The 19,619-nt window shown below is 39.7% G+C and overlaps 1 protein-coding gene across 9 annotated transcripts in view; it reads left to right on the forward strand.

Annotated features, from left to right (window-relative positions):
- The first annotated feature begins 1,767 nt into the window (after positions 1 to 1,767).
- Positions 1,768 to 19,619, forward strand: part of ephb2b (eph receptor B2b) — a 190,550-nt gene continuing 172,698 nt past the window's right edge. For all 9 annotated transcript variants that reach the window (XM_071335379.1, XM_071335385.1, XM_071335382.1 and 6 more), the window contains exon 1: positions 1,768 to 1,950. In XM_071335379.1, the coding sequence (XP_071191480.1) occupies positions 1,899 to 1,950 (52 nt within the window). In that variant the 5' untranslated portion in view covers positions 1,768 to 1,898. The remainder of the gene's footprint in view (positions 1,951 to 19,619) is intronic.

Raw genomic sequence — 19,619 nt, forward strand, 5'->3', positions numbered from 1 at the left:
CAAATTATGAAAAACAGGATTTATACTAAATGTACCTTTTTATCACTGATACTATTGCTATATTTTGGCTACGTTTTCATTCCATATAGGTCCAAATGGCTCAAACACATGTACACTCGTAAATAAAAAAGGGTTCTTTGGCTGTCCACATAGGAGGTAAACGAAGACAGTCGTGAAGAGGGCATCGCAATGCCTATTCCCTTTCAGGAGTCTCAGGAAAAAACTTGGGCATGTGTCCTCAGATCCTAAAAAAGTTATACAGCTGCACCATCGAGAGCATCCTGACTGGTAGATCACCGCCTGGTATGGCAACTGCTCGGCCACCGACCACAAGGCACTACAGAGGGTAGTGTGTACGGCCCAGTACATCACTGGTGCCAAGCTTCCTGCCATCCAGGACCTCTATACCAAGCGGTGTCAGAGGAAGGCCGTAAAAATTGCCATAGACTGCAGCCACCCTAGTCATAAACTGTTCTCTCTGCTACCGCACGGCAAGCGTTACCAGAGCGCCAAGTCTAGGTCCAAAAGGTTTCTTAACAGCTTCTATCCCCAAGCCATAAGACTCCTGAACAGCTAATCAAATGGTTACCCAGACTATTTGCAAATGGCTACCCAGACTATTTATTATCTACGCATAGTCACTTTACCTCTACCTACAGTACATGTACATATTACCTCAATTACCTCGACTAACCTGTACCCCCGCACATTGACTCTGTACCGGTACCCACTCTATATAGCCTCACATCTGTTATTTTATTGTTGCTCTTTAATTATTTGTTATTTTTATATTTCCCTCTTTTCTATTTGTATTTTTATTTTATTTTTTACTTCAGTTAATTTTAGTAAATACTTTCTCTACAATAATTTTTCTTAAAACTGCATTGTTGGTTATTAAGGGCTTGTACGTAAGCATTGCACTGTAATGTCCACACCTGTTGTATTCAGCGCATGTGACAAATACAATTTGATTTGATTTATGAGGACAGCCAAAGAACCCTTTCGGAAACGCTTTTTTAAAAGAGTGTATCTATCTATGAGCCATCTATTTTTTTAATAGATGGCTCATGAATTGAACACGCATCCTATTATTATAATTACTTTGAAAGATATCACTCAGCCCTTCTACCCCTTATCTTAATTATACTCAAGGCATAATTATTGAGTAAATAATACTAACAGACTAAGCTAACTTTTATAGTGGGGTTTCCTATAAAGAAGACGTTCTCCTAAACAAAACAATTATAAAACATGACTCAATGATTGGTATTTACCGGACCATTAAAAATGACTGTAACATCACTTACTCTTTGTTGAATTATCTGATCCATGCTCCTTGTCACCTGCCAAGAGTGTCAAGACATTAATATACAATACATTACTAACAACAAAATCTACATAAATGTCGTAGGCAGAAAACTTATTGCTCGACTATCACCCTTCCACGTGATTCTAAAATTCATGATTATCAGACATAGATGAGGCTGTTAGGCGATTCTATCTTTATGATTGACAGTATGGATAGTGGAACTTCTTTTGGCAGGGGGAGAGCGTGACATGTTCAACAACTACAAGCAGAAACAAAAGTCCTAGGCTATTTATGATATATTTTAGGGTTTGGATCATATATATATGTAATATGCACATGTCCTAAATTTGAGATGTGGAGCAATTTTCCTAGCGTGGATAATGCTGAAATATACACGGCACCCCTTTGTCTGCTGTTTTTGGTTACGCCCAAACTTGTTTCAGATTTTAGTTATTTTCTATGGCGTCTGGTTTACTCTATTGAAGGTGAAGGTCCGCTCATCTCCGCCAGCATTCGCTGTCAATGGCTTTCAGGACTTATTTTATTTGAATGTCTGGGCTTTTAACACTTTCGTCCAAAGAAACCAATAATGGATATTCTATGGATTTTATGGATAATACCCACCGTTATAGCTGTGGAAGGTAAGAGCATGTTTGAATTCCATTAAAAAACGTCTTGCCGACCGGGTTGTAGAGTTTCACAGCACGTTGAGTGGTTGACTGGTTGTAACGACAAAAATCACACCTCTGTCACAGAACGTTCCGGGGATAACATTGTGGCAAGGCGCTTCTTTGATTTTTGAACTGAAATAATTAACAATAGCTATAATGAGGGTTGCACCGAACATGCCCTCATCCTCTCAGGTAACCGAACGTAGGTTATTGTTTGTTATGAAGGACATACCATATGTTTATTAGGCTACTGTATGTCATTGTATACATGCCAAGTCAATACATCTCTAGGTTTATATAATTTCAAACAGTTCAATCTTCAACACTAAAGTAAACGCGTTAGACTACTTTATAATGCAGCATGGATTTTCCTCTTGTCTGCAATTTGTAAAATAACAGCATGAACAACCAACAACAGTCAGTAGGCGATACATTTCCTGAAGATGATTGTGTCTAGTATGGACAGTTCTGTATTTGATTAATGAGGCATCTGTTGTATAGCTTAATCATTTTGTTGGAAATGGAAGCATCTAAATGTGCTGTGCACTGGCCGGAGCACACAGGTTTCTCTTGTGAATGATGATGAGCAGCGTGTTCAGTGGCACAATGGAACAGACTTCATGAGAGCAGAGCGCTACAGTAGCTTACCAATGTTTAACCACCAAGCACTATCCCTCGTTCATTGAAAATAGGGCGGTAGGTTGATTATCTACACTTCAGTTAATGTGCTATTTTTGTGTGATGATTTGTCACAGAACACGAGTCTTGTGTTTGCTTTTGAAGGGATGAGTGTTGGCGGGTTAGAATGAGTAGAGCCTACCTCTTACATACCGGTAGGATACCAACCACAATGTAAATACGTTCCCTGTAAACATAAATATATACATACTGTAAACCAGGGTTCCCCAACTGGCGGCCAGCGGGTGGTTTTATTTGGCACCCAAAGTTTTCTGAGCTAAATATATGTATTTATATATATTATGAATTTACACTTTTATTGTTAGACTTAAAAGAGTTTAAAAACACCAGGAAATCGGCTCCAAGTGATTTTAATTAGGAAAATCTGCTCCCAAGTATTCCCACGCATATTTGAGAGGCACAAGGGTTGAAATTATTATGTTTTAGTCAAATATTATATCCGTTTGGGCTTCTTGCGGCCAATTTTCTGTCCATTTTTTTGTAATTATGTTCTGGCCTTGACCATAAAGAAAAAATCGACATGCGGCTGAATCTAGTTGATGATCCCTGCTGTAAAACCTACTGTACTTAGCCTACCAAGTGAATAAGAAGCTGATGCTATCTTCATGTAGCCTATAGTAGTTTTTGACGAGAAGTGTGCTCCACATACCTTGATAGTCCTTTAGAGTTGCTAAATAAAACTTTGGTATATTTCAAACAGCATATAATTTAACTGGTACATTGGAAAAGGATGTTGCCTAAATTGTTACATAGGCAGGCCTAAATAAGCCTGGGAATTTGTACTTTCCAGTTGACATTTATAGTTGTAGAGTAGGTAGGCCCATACACATATCCAATGTTGTGTTCCACTGGCAAAATAAATAAATATTTACATTTTAGTGATTTAGCAGAAGCTCTTATCCAGAGCAACTTACAAGATCAGTTAGGGTTTAGTGCCTTGCTCAAGGGCACATCGACAGAGTTTTCACCTAGTCGGCTCAGAGATTCAAACCACAGCGTCCTTTTCGGTTACTGGCCCAACGCACCTAACCGCTAGGCTACCTGCCACCCACTATATGGTAGTGTTTAGGCCTCTGTCTGAGCGTAAGAATTTTCACACTGAACATTTATACATAATAATTGTAAAATGCTATATTTTTTACAACTACAATTGTTTAGTTGTCTGATTACATTCTTTCAATGAAAATAGTAGAGTCGATGCTTTTGCTTGTCATAAAATACCAACCTATATGTATATTTTTTAACATTCACTGTAATTAGCAGTTGATGATGCTTAGCATTTGGAGAAAAAAAATTCTGTCCTTATTCAAAATAATAATTTTACCTATAAGAGAAACACTGTTTGCAAGACCCAGGGGCTAGGAACCAGACTCATACGCAATTTATAAAATCATTTGAATATTATAAACAATGGCTTTGTGACCTAGCAAATATATATATATATATATACAGTATATATATACAGTATATATATATATATACAGTATATATATATTTTTTAAATGTGTATATATATATAAACCTGTCTTGAGCTGCTATATTTTCAATTATATGTTATATTGTTATAACAACTATATTGTTATCATGAATTCATATTATTGATATTATTATAATTATTTCAATTTCATTATTATTATTTTGTTTACTATATAAACATATCTTAATTCAGTGAGGATTGTTTTCTACATTTTACTGGAGGTAAATGATCTAAGGCCAGACTCTTCCTATACATGTTCCGGTTTGAGTTAGTTCATCATAGTTGTTCATTTACATTTTCACCTGAAATGAAGAATAAAGCTTGAATGGGAAAAGCTCATGGGTGTTCACCTTGATAAGGTTAGTGATAGAATGGAGTTCTTCTCTGTTAGCAGTCTTTGGGCTCTAGGGTCATGAGTGAGGTGGAACCACAGACAGTAGGATAGAAGCTGCTTCATGACAAATAATAACAGACCAATGTATTTCAACCAATTGCGTTGAATAGAGTGGCATGCTGTTTTCTCTTTCTGGAATGCAAACGTGGCTAGATGATGTATGAGACTGCAAAATATATTTAGAAACAGCAATAAAAAACAGGCCTTTGTTTTGTATTGTGCAATGTGGCGGGCTAATACACATACTATGATGTCATTTAGTAGGCCTATTTTATTACGAGTTTTTTATTTTATTTGTGTCGCAACCAATCTATGTCATTAATGAAGCCATTTATTTGGCTATTCTCTTTCAGAATACATTTATTTCTTGGTCATTTACAATGTAATACAAATATTTGCACGTTCAGACAAAGGTTGCATGGAAGAAAATGCTGTTTTCTTTCTGGAGAGACAATTAGGCTAATAGTTACTCTTTTTCACGTTTCTGTTTACGTAATTGAATAGGCATTCATTACTATTCAACGTCACTGACGATAAAAGTATTGATTGCCGAACCCATATTTCTCAAGCAATATTAGCCGGCAACACTATTGTTATGTTTATTGTATTTCAGTATCGTGACTGGTTGGTCTCATCCCCAACCCATCACAGGCCCCCCATCTTACTCTTTGTATCACCCTAGCCGATCATCCAATGAAGTTGCAGGAGTAGGCCACGTATGAAAAATCGAGAGTTGAAAAAGAGGTCACTGCAGCCTTTTAAAAAAACAACACGTGACAGAGAGGAAAGTTGAAGTAAATCGTATTGACGGCTCTGATGTCATGATGTCAGAACATGGTTGCTTTGGCGAAGGTTCTTCTGTCGGGTTTTATAAAAATAAACGTCCAAGTACACCCATAGTCATTCCGGCACATCTCTGAGATCAAGCCTAATGTTGGTCATTGCATCGTGATTTAAAAAATAACAGATATTTTTGGGTGTTTTGATGTATCATTTTAATAGCTAGCTAATAAGTATGTATATCTACCGTAATTGTATAGCCTAGCAATTGAAGAGAATACAAATAGCTATACTTTTATGTTTATGTTAGGCTAATTATTTAGCCCTACGTATCTTTTAATATATTTGGACAACATAGATTGTTTCATGTTTTATCTTTTGTTTAGCGTTTCTTGGACATAGCAGGTGAACTTTCTATTAATGACAGGTGATATTCTTTCATCTACAGCTGTAACGTCTGCTTCCAACTCACACTCTCAAACATATGGATCCTCTGAACGCAGCTCACGTTCCAGCACACTTTCCAGCTCACACTCTCAAACACATAGATCCCATGAACACAGCTCACTCTCCAGATCCCAATCACCTGAATTCTGATCACCTGTTCACACACCTGTATGTCATTTACACACACTATTTAGTTCAGTTCTTTGCACCCCATCATTGTGAGGTATTGTTTGTTTTAAAACATATTTTTATTCGGAGCTCTGTTTTTTCCCGTGTTAGTCCTCCTGTGTATCATAGTTTTGGACATCTTCACTAACAATGTTTTTTTAGCCTATTCCCTGCCTGTACCTTTGCCTATCAGATTTCCTGTCATCAACCTCTTGCCTGATCTCCCGGACTACGTTATTAGCCTTTTTCCCTGCCTGTACTGTTACCTTTTTGGATTCCCTGTGTATGACCTTCTGCCTGCCCCTGGACCCAGCTACCTGCCTCCTCCTGTGGTTCTTTACTAAATAAACACCTGCTGCGCCCTGCACTTGAAACCAGCACTCTGTCTCCCATCATACTCATTACAACAGCTCTAACAACCCATAGCTTCGTATATGGATTTCAGAGTGGTTAAATTTGGAGAGTGATGTAGCTAGTTATCTTTTAAACCAAAAGACAGGGATGCTGTTGGGCTAAAATACTGTGGATTGTGGATTTAATGCAAGCCCCTGTTGATATGAAATCTTCTCGGTAGGCCTATGGTACGTTTTTGCAGGCAAGCTGTAATAAATGGAATCGAGGTGTTCAGTAAGATAACTCCTGTTATTCCAGCAGAGCCAGGCAGGCTTGTGTATTTATCTTCTCATTCTGTTTACCTTTGCATCAGCTGCAGGTGCATTACTTACCTCATACCAGGTGTATCTATGGAGCGCATCATCATCAACAACAACAAAACAACATTTATCTCGCAAATCTTACCAGAGCTGTCATAAAGTGTTATCATGAAAGTATGTGTAAGCCCATTCACTCTTCATGCTATTTAAGGTCAGGCATAGTATTATAAAATCTAGTCAGTCATTGATTGAATTAGTTAACCACAAAGCTTTTGGCTGTACCAGACCTTTGGCTCTCAATATCTGATTGTGTATCTTATTACCCTTCTCCTATCTCTGGACTGGGTAAATACTGGGTAAATAATGGACTGTAAAATAAAGTAACCAAAGTTTGAATAAACACGGTTTATTGACTAGCTTTTTTGTGGAGTTATGATAATTGTAACAAAGTGAAGCCATTTAATTCAGTGTGAAATCATGATTTTTATTCAAATTCAATCGTCGCTCAACATTTAAAATTGCACAAACCGTCAACAGTATATTCCACCACCTCTCTAACTCGTGCATCAATAATTTGTCGGTTTAGATAACTGACAGTTGTAGAGATGACACCATGGATGAGGCACTGTAAAAGAACTTGGGATCCAGATTACATATCTAAGGAAGGGAGTTGTTTTTTGTTAGTATCTAGTGAAAATGTCAGAGCGATATCTTAGGGCGCTTTTAGATATCCCCTTATGATCAGGATCCTGGAACGTTTGGTACCCTGATCCTCACAATAAAGCATGTGTGAAATGCAAATGAACCCTGGCTGAAACAAATCCTGAGTACCAGGTATTGTACTATTTTGCCCGTTGTAAACAAGCTAGCTTGTTAACGTCATGTAGAAGGTGCGTCTTGCTAATCGTACCATTGAAACGGTTATTTTCAGGTCTTGTGAAAACAAAATGTATTCTGTAGAATTCTCACAAATTTCTTATTTGAAAACGCCCTTAGAGATAGTAAGCAGCCCCAGAGGTTTGTCTGCCATAATGCGATTGCCTCCTCCAATAGGCTACAGTGGAAACCTGAGAGAAAACAGTGCTTTCACTATTTCATTCTTTGTTGTTCTGTTTTATCCTAACATATATTTTTTGTTGTGTGTTGTTTGAAGAGAGTTATGAACATTTGCATTTTGAGTCTGCCAAATTCGTATAAACCTGCTTTCAAATGTATATTCAAAAGTCCCATTTAATTTGTACTTGTGTGGGGACTAGAAGTGTTAGCCTAACATGGAGGCGTTATGGTTTTTGAAATAGTAACAAAAGGCTATGAGAGGAGGGCTCTAAAATGGGATTAAATCAAGGTCAAATGAGCAACCATACACAATCCTGTGTTTTCTCAGTCTACCCAATGAGCAGATGCATGGAGCTCGTCTGTACACCAACCACCACAGTAAACTTTAACAGAATCTGCCTCTATTCAAGACCTAATCCATGCTGCCCAGGGCCCAGGCATTGTCACATTGCATGCTAAATTTCAATTAGTGCTGGTACCAGTTGTTTCACTTGAGGTTGCGTGTCACATTTCGGGGACATCCATAGGCTACCTTGAGGATGAGTTTAATGCCGGGGTATCCGAGGGGCTCAGAGATGTTGGCCGATGGCGAGAGGGGATGCCAGTTTCATAAAAACGTGTTCTCTCTGCATGGGATGACATCATTGTGGCAAAATTTTGAACTGACGTCTTTTGTTACGTGCATGTATCAGTGCCTCATTCTCCATCCATGTTCACTACACCATTTGTTCATCAAGAGCCAGTCAGAAAGAGCCTGCCCCCTTAGGTAACATACCATTAAAAAAACAATCTTCAACACTCTTCATTAATTTCAGTATTTGCAAGATAAAAATTATTCCAAGCAACAACTTGATTTATAGTCATACTTTGATATTTCTTAAGTTTACATGAAACCTTGTTTAGATGGTTTCTCCATCTCCCTCAACGTGATCAAGACAAAGGAGATGATTGTGGACTACAGGAAAAAGAGGACCGAGCACGCCCCCATTCTCATCGACGGGATTGCAGTGGAGCAGGTTGAAAGCTTCAAGTTCCTTACTGGGGTACATCACTGGGGCCAAGCTTCCTGCCATCCAGGACCTCTATATCAGGCAGTGTCAATAAGGCCCTAAAAATTGTCAAAGACTCCAGCCACCCTAGTCATAGACTGTTCTCTCTGCTACGGCAAGCAGTACCATAGCGCCAACTCTAGGTCCAAGAGGCTTCTACACAGCTTCTACCCCCAAGCCATAAGACTCCTGAACATCTAATCAAATGGCTACCCAGACTATTTGCAGTGCCCCCCCCCCCCTCGCCCCCTCTTTACACCACTGCTACTCTCTGTTGCCATCTATGCATAGTCACTTTAACAACTCTACCTACATGTACATACTACCTCAACTGACCGGTGCCCCCGCACATTGACTCTGTATCGATACCCCCCTGTATATAGTCTTGCTATTGTTATTTTACTGCTGCTATTTAATTACTTGTTACTTTTATCTCTTATTCTTATCCGTATTTTTTTGAAACGGCTTTGTTGGTTAGGGGCTCGTAAGTAAGCATTTCACTGTACCTGTTGTATTCGGTGCATGTGACTAATACAATTTGATTTCATTTTACTATTCCCAAAATGCTTTTTTATGGCTTGCCTCAGGACGGTCAACTGTGCACAACATAAGCTCAGTTGGAAAAATACAATTGAATAGTTCTAAGTGTAGAATTTCAACACCAACAGGTTTGTCAACACTAGAGGTACTGTGGAATGTGGACAATTGAGCACCTATGCTTTACATTAAATTGTATTCTTTACTGAGGATCATTTGAATTATTGGTCTTGGGTTTTGTTTTTCTAGCAGTGGTTAAAGTATAGGTGTGTTGTTCTACCCTAGGGCTATAATTGTTTTAGCCTGTGGTCAGAAAATGTGTTTTGTCTAAAAGTGAGACAATCTAGACACTATGACTAATGCCCCTTTATTCAACCTAACATTGTATGGCACTGTTAGGGCTTGCAGTGCCCTGCACTAATATTGGCACCCTGTCACGGCCGTCGAATGAAGTAGACTAAAGCGCAGCGTGGTGAGCGTACATATTCCTTTTTATTAGGATGACACCGACAAAAACAACACAAAACAACCGTGAAGCTTAAGGCTAAGTGCCACAAACAAAGTTAACTACCCACACTGAAAGGAGGGGAAAAGGGCTACCTAAGTATGGTTCCCAATCAGAGACAACGATAGACAGCTGTCCCTGATTGAGAACCATACCCGGCCAAAACATAGAAATACAAAATCATAGAAAACAAAAACATAGAATGCCCACCCCAAATCACACCCTGACCAAACCAAATAGAGACATAAAAGGCTCTCTAAGGTCAGGGCGTGACACACCCTTGGTAAATATGAACAAAACGGGCTGTGAAATGTTTTTCTTTATTGTTTATCCTCTTGGTCTTTCATTCAAAATATTCACAAAAATCTAACCTTTAATTAAAGTAAAATAATTGAAAGAAAAAATACATTCTGATCATAAAACAAATATTTTTTCCTTTGCCAAGATAACAGCTATCAGCTCTGAGTCTTCTCCTATAATGCGTAAAGAGGTTGGAGAACACATGGCAAGGGATCTGAGACCGTTCCTCCATACAGAATCTCTCCAGCTCCTTCAGATTCCGAGGTCCACGCTTGTGGACTCCCCTCTTCTGCTCATCCCACATGCTTTCTATGGGGTTTAGGTCAGGGGATTGGGATGGCCATGGTAAAACCTTGATTCTGTCGTTAGTGAACCATTTTTGTGTTGATTTTGAGGTGTGCTTTGGATCATTGTCCTGTTGGGAGATCCAACCACCGCCCCGTTTAAGCTTCCTAGCAGAGGCAGTCAGGTTTTAATTTAATATCTGCTGGTACTTGATGGAGTCCATGATACCATGTATCTTAACAAGTTGTCCAGGGCCTTTGCAAGAAAAACAGCCCCACAACATCAAAGATCCACCACCATACTTCACAGTGGGGATGAGGTACTTTTCTGCATGGCTATCTTTCTGTATACACCAAACCCACCTCTGGTGTTTGTTTCCAAAAAGCTCTATTTTGGTCTCATCTGACCATAGAACCCGGTCCCATTGAAAGTTCCAGTAACGTTTGGAAAACTGTAGGCGCTTGAGTCTGTTGTTTGATGGCAGCAAAGGCTTGTATATGGCAACCCTCCCAAACAACTTGTGGTTATGTAGGTGGCGTCTGATGGAAGTTTTGGATACTTTCTGACCCAAATATCCAATTAACATCTCCAGTTGTGATCCTTGAGGATTTTTTGGCCCCTCGAACCATCCTCCTCACTGTGCGTGGGGTCAATATAGACAAACGTCCTCTTCCAGGCCGATTGTTAACATCTCCAGTTGCTTTAAATTTCTTAAGTATTGCCCTGATAGTGGAAATGGGCATTTTCAACCGTTATTTTCTTTTAGCCATTTCCTGATTTGTCCAGCTCAACAACCTTCGGTCGCACATTATTACGGTTTTCTCGGGTCTTTCCCATAGTGATGGATGACCTTGAGAACTTGGCCTGTGTGTCACCTCATATTTATACCCCAGTGGAACAGGAAGTAATAATTGTGACACACATGTTTTGGAGAAAAATATTTATTTCATATGAATTTTTTTCAATAATTTTACTTCAGTTAAAGGTTCGATATTTGTGAATAATTTGAATGAAAGAAGAGGATAAACAGCAAATAATTTTTTTTCACTGACCTTTTTTCTCATATTTACCAAAGGTGCCAATATTATTTTGGGGGCTCCCGAGTGGCGCAGCGGTCTAAGGCACTGCATCTCAGTGCTAGAGGCGTCACTACAGACCCTTGGTTGATTCCAGGCTGTATCACAACCGGCCGTGATTGGGAGACCCATAGGGCGGTGCACAATTGGCCCACCATCGATAGGGTTTGGCCGGGGTAGGCTGTCATTGTAAATAATAATTTTTTCCTAACTGACTTGCCTAGTTAAATAAAGGCCAAAACATAGTGGAGGGCACTGTATATTGAAGATTAGTCAGATTGATTGCATAATTCTGAGACAGATAGATATAATTATCATGTTTAATATAATTATATTATCTTCCAAGCTTCATACCTCTCAACACTGAATGTCAAACAGAATGTGGTTGATAATTAGTTCAGCTAATGATGTTAGAGTTGCTACACAGAGGTAAGGAGTTTATTCAATGGGAACACAGTTTCTGGCCAGTACCTCATCCCTGTGGGCTATATCTTGTTATTTTGAACTGTATAAATTCAATAGAAACTACAAAAGCAACCTAATGTGTACCTTTACAGGTATAACATTGTTATACCAATTGTTCAGGAACCTAGATTTAGGATAATGTTAATATATAGTTTAAATGTTTCAATCACAACTTCTTGATTTACAAATCACAAACCTCCAGCATGTCACATCCTACACTAAAACTCAAGATGATGAGCTCCCTCCTTGTTGCCTGCATTGTTATGCATATTTGAAAGCATATATCTCACAGCTTCTATACCTTCATTTGAATTGAGCTCAGAGGGTAAATGCAGCTGGTGTCAAGCCAAGTGAGGAGGAGCATACCCTGAGAGAGGTCAGACCTGGTCTCCGAGCTGCCCTCCATACACACCCCAGGTACTGTGCCACTGCCTCGCTGAACGGGCCCACAGAACACAAACCCAGCGGATTAGTGTCTAGCTCTCAATGGCCCCGGGAGCAGAGCCCATCGGCGGAGACAAAGAAAGACTGATTGCGTTGTCATCTGCATCACAAAGGGAAGCCTTTTCCACCTGAACCGTTGCCTCTGCTGCGCTGCACATCCTCTCTATCAGTTCCTCTGGACCCACGTGACATCTGCCTTTTGTTTTTCTCTCTGTCCCTTTCTATTTTTCTATATCTCAGTTTTTCTCTTTCTTTCTCTCTCTCTCCCCCCCCCCCCCCTCACTCTCGCCCCTCTCTCTCTGTCCCCGCTGTCTCTCCAGCGGTCGCCATATCAGCAGTGTGACGCCTCCCTCAGTGGGGACTGGGCTCGCTAGACTTTATGTAAGCTGCAGCAGATATGACCGATTTCAGCCCCCGTCGGTAGTAATGGGCCCAGCATGGGTCATCGTTTTCCTCTTCCGAGGGAAACACACTGTAACACTGGGTCTCCCCCCTGCCCTCGCCCTCACTGGCTGGCTAGCCACGGTGAGCTGCTCGGTTCTGCTCTGCTCCGCGCCAATATGCAGACACACAGACAAAGGTCCTCCACTACTCCTGTCCTGCCAGAACAGACCTATCAGTCTCACTCTCTGGTACAGACAGAGCACCCTGACATGATTACTAGTGAGCTGACTGAGTTTTATCTGATTAGTGTGAGCTGGGAAGGACCTGGTGTCCAGTAACAGATGATGCTTGTCTTTAGTTATTGTACAGGGAGGTTGAGCACCAATGTGTAATGGTACAGTAGAGCAGATGAACTGTGGCTTGTTGCCTTCTCGTGGTATCAGCACTCTAGTTCCTACTGTACATGTAGTTCTATTGTGAAGACTCAACGACTCTACCTAATGCTCAATATTTACGTATGTACCACACATGATAACTACCCCCTATGGTCATGCAATAATTGTTGTTTTTTCGGAATCAAATACCTGATATTATAGATAGCTAATCTGAGGACAGTACATTTAAAAGGCAAAAAAAGAGAGAACATTATTATAAAACCGTTATTAAGTGTGATACGGGAGATTTTTGTTGGTATCTAATTGCATTAGCCTAGTGCAAAGGAAATTAACGAAGATAATGAACTGATTTGGCCCGTGGCTGTGACTTGACTGCATTCAGAGAGCAGGAGCTAATGTTTTGTTGTTCCCAGATGAATTCAGATACAGCATAAGTCAATTGTAAAACCTCTCAAATGCTCAAAGGGCTCTAGAGTAGCTACAGTTCAGACAGTCAGATTGGTGAATGGTACTGTAACATCAGGGGTATCAACCTAACTTTTGGCTGAAGTTACACAGTGTTAGATGTGGCCACAGAGGCGTGTTGTACTGTAGACAGTTAAAGAAGCAGGGGCCATTTTGGTAACCTGGAATAGTAAGAGACGAGAGCAGCCAGGAGGAGAGAAATAAAGTGCTAAAATGGACAGAGTGGTAACTGCACTTCTTCTTAGCAGTTAATCGGCTGTATTCCAATTACCCAGGACTGCCCCAGGTCAGAGGGGCTAATTTTCTGCACAGACTTAGCCCTGGTATGCACACAGGAGTTTTACCATTACCTAGGGGTGGCAGGTAGGGTGTGATGGACTTACGGCAGTTTTGCTTGGAGGATTTAAGATGGCTTCAGAGAGTTTTCCAGATTTGAATTTCTCTTCCATGTCATTCATATCGAAGCTTAAAGAGAGTCTCTCTCTCTTTCTCTCTCTCAATATTACTGTTATTCTTTCTGCCTGTATTTATTACCGCAAAGCTATTCATATTGATAGAAATTGCTGAGTTTGATCTGCAATTACCAAGAATTCTCAAATATTTTTTAACACAATCAGAAATTGAAGTCATTATAGTGGGTTGAGGTAATCACCTCCTTTTAGAATTCTCAGACTGCTCCAGACAACCCCATATGGAGCTCCCTCGTCAATCTGCAAAGGCCTAATCAATAGCACAAGCTTAGCAAATATTTAACCCATAGCAACATTATAAGGATAACATCAATGAGGGGTCATTACAATTTCCCTTTTAATAGCTTGTATGATAAACACTCCATTCGACAGAGTAAGCACATGTGCATTTGCATAATCAACTCTCAGCAAGCAGGTTCAGGATGAGGCCGATAGGCAGCAGGATCTGTCAGACGTGCAGTTGTAATGACTCCCACTGAGGCCATAAATTCATGTCTTGCTCTTGTTCCAACCCTTTATTCATTGTTATTTTACCCTAATTTCTACCCTGTAGGAAACACTACCCTTGAAACTCACACCACGTTTTGAGAGAAGCCAAAGACAGAGCAATACGTGTCCACTGGGCTCGATGAAACCATGTCTATGTCTAGGGATCATTGTAGCCATAAGGTAACACAGCTCACTGAAACAGGAGCACAATATAGGGATTTGAGGAGTGATGACTATTTTCAATACCTTCCTCAGGCTCAACATTTCAGATAGTATTCACGGTGGATCATTTGGAAGGGCAGCTGGGAAATCCATAGAGAATCTCAGGAGGCCTGCTGTGGCTGTGAAATCAATGCAGCGATCCTGCCAAGAGTGTTAAATGAAATGAATAAGTCATATGATATGGTTAAATGTGTAGAATGTTATTATTCATGTGGACCAAACAACTTTATCTGCAGATAATGCAAGCTGACATTTATATCAGTGGAGCACCCCTTATACCCACCATCCATCAGTCCTTTTTAAGTTTACAATAGCCATGGCTCTTACGTGTTGAGTTGTGGACTGAATGACGAGGTAACAACTCTTGCAGAAAGCTTTTACAAAAAAAAGGATACAAACAGGAAACAACTTGTTTGTAACCTAGAGACACATCATTGTCCTATTTTAACGGAACACTCACATACGTCTGATTAAAACTGACAGTGTATTTTATATTTTCTCTTGAAATCCCCTCAGGGAATCAATATGTGTATCAATTTCATAGCATACACAGGTGGAGCTAACATCTCTTTACAAATATGCTTTTTTTAAATATATTTTTTTACTATAATGATTAGATTATTTTCTCATGTCTCAACAGAGCTTCATTACCAAGAGTCCTGCATATTTATATCTTACTTTAAATAGTTTAACCTTGCCTCTTCCCAAACAGTACATTCTTTCACAAGCCATTGGTGTTGTGTGGCATGCATTGCATGCAAGTGTTGTGGCTGTATAAGTCCCTTGATGGACTTGCTGTTAGAAGCATGCCTCTTGGAGTGATTGAAAAAACATGTTTGGGGTTAGACCTGCGTCCCTGTCCCTGCACAGTTTTGACAGGGTGCATGTCAGAGGGGTTGGCTAAACCCACTCCGTACCTGCCACCGCGTTGAGTGATGGCATATAGGTAGCATTATAGCTCCTCCTCCCCCTCCCTCCTCCCACCCCTGGCTGAACACAACCCTGCTGTCAAGTAAGAGGAATGAGTGGAGACTCAGAGAGTACCAGGCTTAAACCCTTACTCTGGCAGCAGCACAACTCCCTGGACATATTCAACTGTTTTCCATAGAGTGTTACCGCAGAATGTTACTTCACTTTATTACAGTATGATGCTTAGCCTCAAAGAGTATGGGAAAGCATGGTTGAATACTGTAGTGTCATGTGATTTAGCGTTGCTGCCCACAACATAAACCAACAAACCAATAGATTATGCAAAAGTATTTCCTTTTGGTCTTGGTGTTTATGGTAAGCTGTCCTACTTTTTAGAAATAGACATTCTAAATCTTATGGTGGTTTTCCTGTGGACAGACAAGCTTCTGGCATTTGCACAAACTCAACACGCCTATGTTCATACTCACAAATATACACATATGCTCTTACACTCACACACTCTCCTTATGATTAACTCAACACCTGTCTACAATGCTTTTTGGGCATTATGGTGTTAGCATGGAAGTCAAGAGGCCTGGAGCAGGATTAGACTAGGTGTGAACACAAGGCCGGATTAAAGCTGCTCTTTTAACTCATATTTTGTCACCTAACGTTCACACTTGTCGGTTAGTCACCACACTCACCACACACTGAATAGTGAGTGACTCAATTAAAATATATATTTTTCACCAAATATGTATACCATCTACATAAATTGAGACTTTGCAATGATGCCTGGTTGTATGTTTTGTTTATTTCAGATCCAAGTATGATTTCTGCCTCAGTCTACCAAACATACTGTTGAAGTGGAGTGTTGATGGATATGTCTTTACAGAAAGCTTTTAAAAGCAATGACAAACAGGCCCTGAATCTGTCAATTTGTGCAATAGACTGCCAATTTCAAAGACCATTCTGTAATGACCTTAAATAAGTACATACTCTCTCTCTCTCTCTCTCTCTCTGGCAATACATTTTCTTTATTTTGGTCGATATGTAAATGCAGTTATATAAATGATCTAAGCATTGTTGCAGGGTATTATATGTTGCTTTATCCATGCAGTGTAATTGCGTGTCATTGCAGCCTAGTGTGAGTCTGAGCTGAGGAACCACTGTTGCATAGTTAAATAGCAAATGAAATATTGAAGAACATCACCAACATATAGACTGGTAATATGGCTAAGATTCAGCAGCCCCCTTAGTTGCCGACTTAGAATTCCACAGACTTCGGAATGTTGACGTTACTGAATAGACTTGACAATAATGATTCTGCTGCTCGATTGAGAGTATCAGATTGAGGATTCGAGATGGCTTAAGGTTAGTACTCTCAGTGATCGGGGACATGAGACATTTGACATAGATATTCAAAGCCTCTTTTGAAAAGCTAATTTAAACGTGTTGTCTACACAGCCATGTATGACATTTAGCCTATTTAGTAAGACAGCCTCCTATGGATTAGATTAGACATGTCAGTTATGTGAGGTGTCTTGACATCCCATGAACAGTACTGTGGCAACTTGGTATATACAGTATTGATACAACACTGTCAAGGTTAAAATGTACCTGGTATGAAGTGGTCTAGTGGTTTCTGTTATCTTCTTATGGCTGAGATCCCACTAACGTGATCGATATGACAACAGCCAGTGAAAGTGCTGGGCGCCAAATTCAAACAACAGAAATCTCATAATTAAAATACAATTTTAAAGGTAATCTTGTTGTTAATTTCAAAAAGTCTTTACAGCGAAAGCACCACAAACGATTATGTTAGGTCACCGCCAAGTCACAGAAAAACACAGCCATTTTTCCAGCCAAAGACAGGAGTCACAAAAAGCAGAAATAGAGATAAAATGAATCACTAACCTTTGATGATCTTCATCAGATGACACTCATAGGACTTCATGTTACATAATACATGTATGTTTTGTTCGGTAAAGTTCATATTTATATAAAAAAATCTCAGTATACATTGGCGCGTTATGTTCAGTAGTTCAAAAAACATCCCGTGATTTTGCAGAGAGCCACATCAATTTCCAGAAATACTCATAATAAACTTTGATCAAAGATACAAGTGTTATACATGGAATTTTAGATCCACTTCTCCTTAATGCAACCGCTGTGTCAGATTTCAAAAATGCTTTACGGAAAAAGCAAACCATGCAATAATCTGAGTACGGCGCTCAGTGCCCAAACCAGCCAAGAAGATATCCGCCATATTGTGCAGTCAACAGAAGTCAGAAATAACATGATAAATATTCACTTACCTTTGATGATCTTCATCAGAATGCACTCCCAGGAATCCCAGTTCCACAATAAATGTTTGTTTTGTTCGATAATGTTCATAATTTATGTCCAAATAGCTACTTTTGTTAGCGCGTTTTGTAAACAAATCCAAAGTCACAAAGTACGTTCACTAGGAGCAGACGAAATGTCAAAAAGTTCCGTTACAGTCCGTAGAAACATGTCAAACGATGTATAGAATCAATCTTTAGGATGTTTTTAACATAAATCTTCAATAATGTTCCAACCGGAGAATTCCTTTGTCTTCAGAAAAGCAAATGGAACAGAGCTTGCTCTTACGTGAACGAGCGTCACGAGCTCAAAGCATTCTGCCAGACCTCTGACTCATTCCCCTCTCATTCGGCCCCACTTCACAGTAGAAGCATCAAACAAGGTTCTATAGACTGTTGACATCTAGTGGAAGCCTTAGGAAGTGCAACATGACCCATATCTCACTGTATCTTCAATAGGGAATGAGTTGAAAAACGACCAACCTCAGATTTCCCACTTCCTGGTTGCATTTTTTCTCAGGGTTTTGCCTGCCATATGAGTTCTGTTATACTCACAGACATCATTCAAACAGTTTTAGAAACTTCAGAGTGTTTTCTATCCAAATATACTAATAATATGCATATATTAGCAACTGGGACTGAGTAGCAGGCCGTTTACTCTGGGCACCTCTGGGCACCTTATTCATCCAAGCTACTCAATACTGCCCCCAGCCATAAGAAGTTATTCAGCTTTGTCTATGACTACAGTTTACACAATACAATGTATATTTCCAAGTTCAACACAGTTAATGGATCATGCTCCTAATGTATTTGTCTGATTGATGCCAAAGCCTTTTGGCTGCAAACTCTTAAGGATTTTTTTCAAATAATGTGTATGTTGGACATGCAGTAGACAGCTGTACAACTAGAATCTCCATCAGCATCAATAATTATATTAGACTATGCCTGATTTATTAAGCAACATATGACACATTACTGGTCTTACAAACCTCAAAATGATTTCAAGAAGTCTAGTCTTGCAGCTTAAACATTTCAGTAACTCAATGGAAAAAAATGTCTTGGAGCTTTTGATCAGATTGTCATTTGGCTGGATGATAACATTATTGAACACTTTTAGTTAACCCTGATGTCCAGAAATGTTCTGACAATGACAAAGGAATTGTGTTCATTAATTTACGAGTAATTCAACTTTCATGGAACGTCCCATTGGAGTTCTTGGAATGTTTTCACAAGGAAGGTTCTCAGAAAATGGGATAAATCAAGGTTGGAACTTAGTTGGAATAATTGTTAGTTGGGAAAGTACTACGTGCCCTGTAACTGGCACTCTGACTCAAGTTTCCATTTGAATCTCAGGTGCTGCATTTCAGAAAGTGAATGCCACTCAAGCAGAGAAGAAAGATGAAGATATGGGTTTGGATGTTTTCATTGCCCAATTGTGGTTAGTTTTAGAGAATCACGAGAATCACAACATCTAATCCTTCATCCGACAAAAGGAGTGAATACAACCTTTCTGGTGTCCCACTCATTTTGGCTAGCTGGAGGGCACTTCTCAATGGCCCACTCTCAGAACAAAAGGATCTGCACTTCAAAACAGCACGTTGGCTGCCATCTTTCTCTCCTTCTGT

The sequence above is a fragment of the Salvelinus alpinus genome, chromosome 12 (assembly GCF_045679555.1).
Source record: "Salvelinus alpinus chromosome 12, SLU_Salpinus.1, whole genome shotgun sequence".
NCBI lineage: Eukaryota > Metazoa > Chordata > Actinopteri > Salmoniformes > Salmonidae > Salvelinus > Salvelinus alpinus.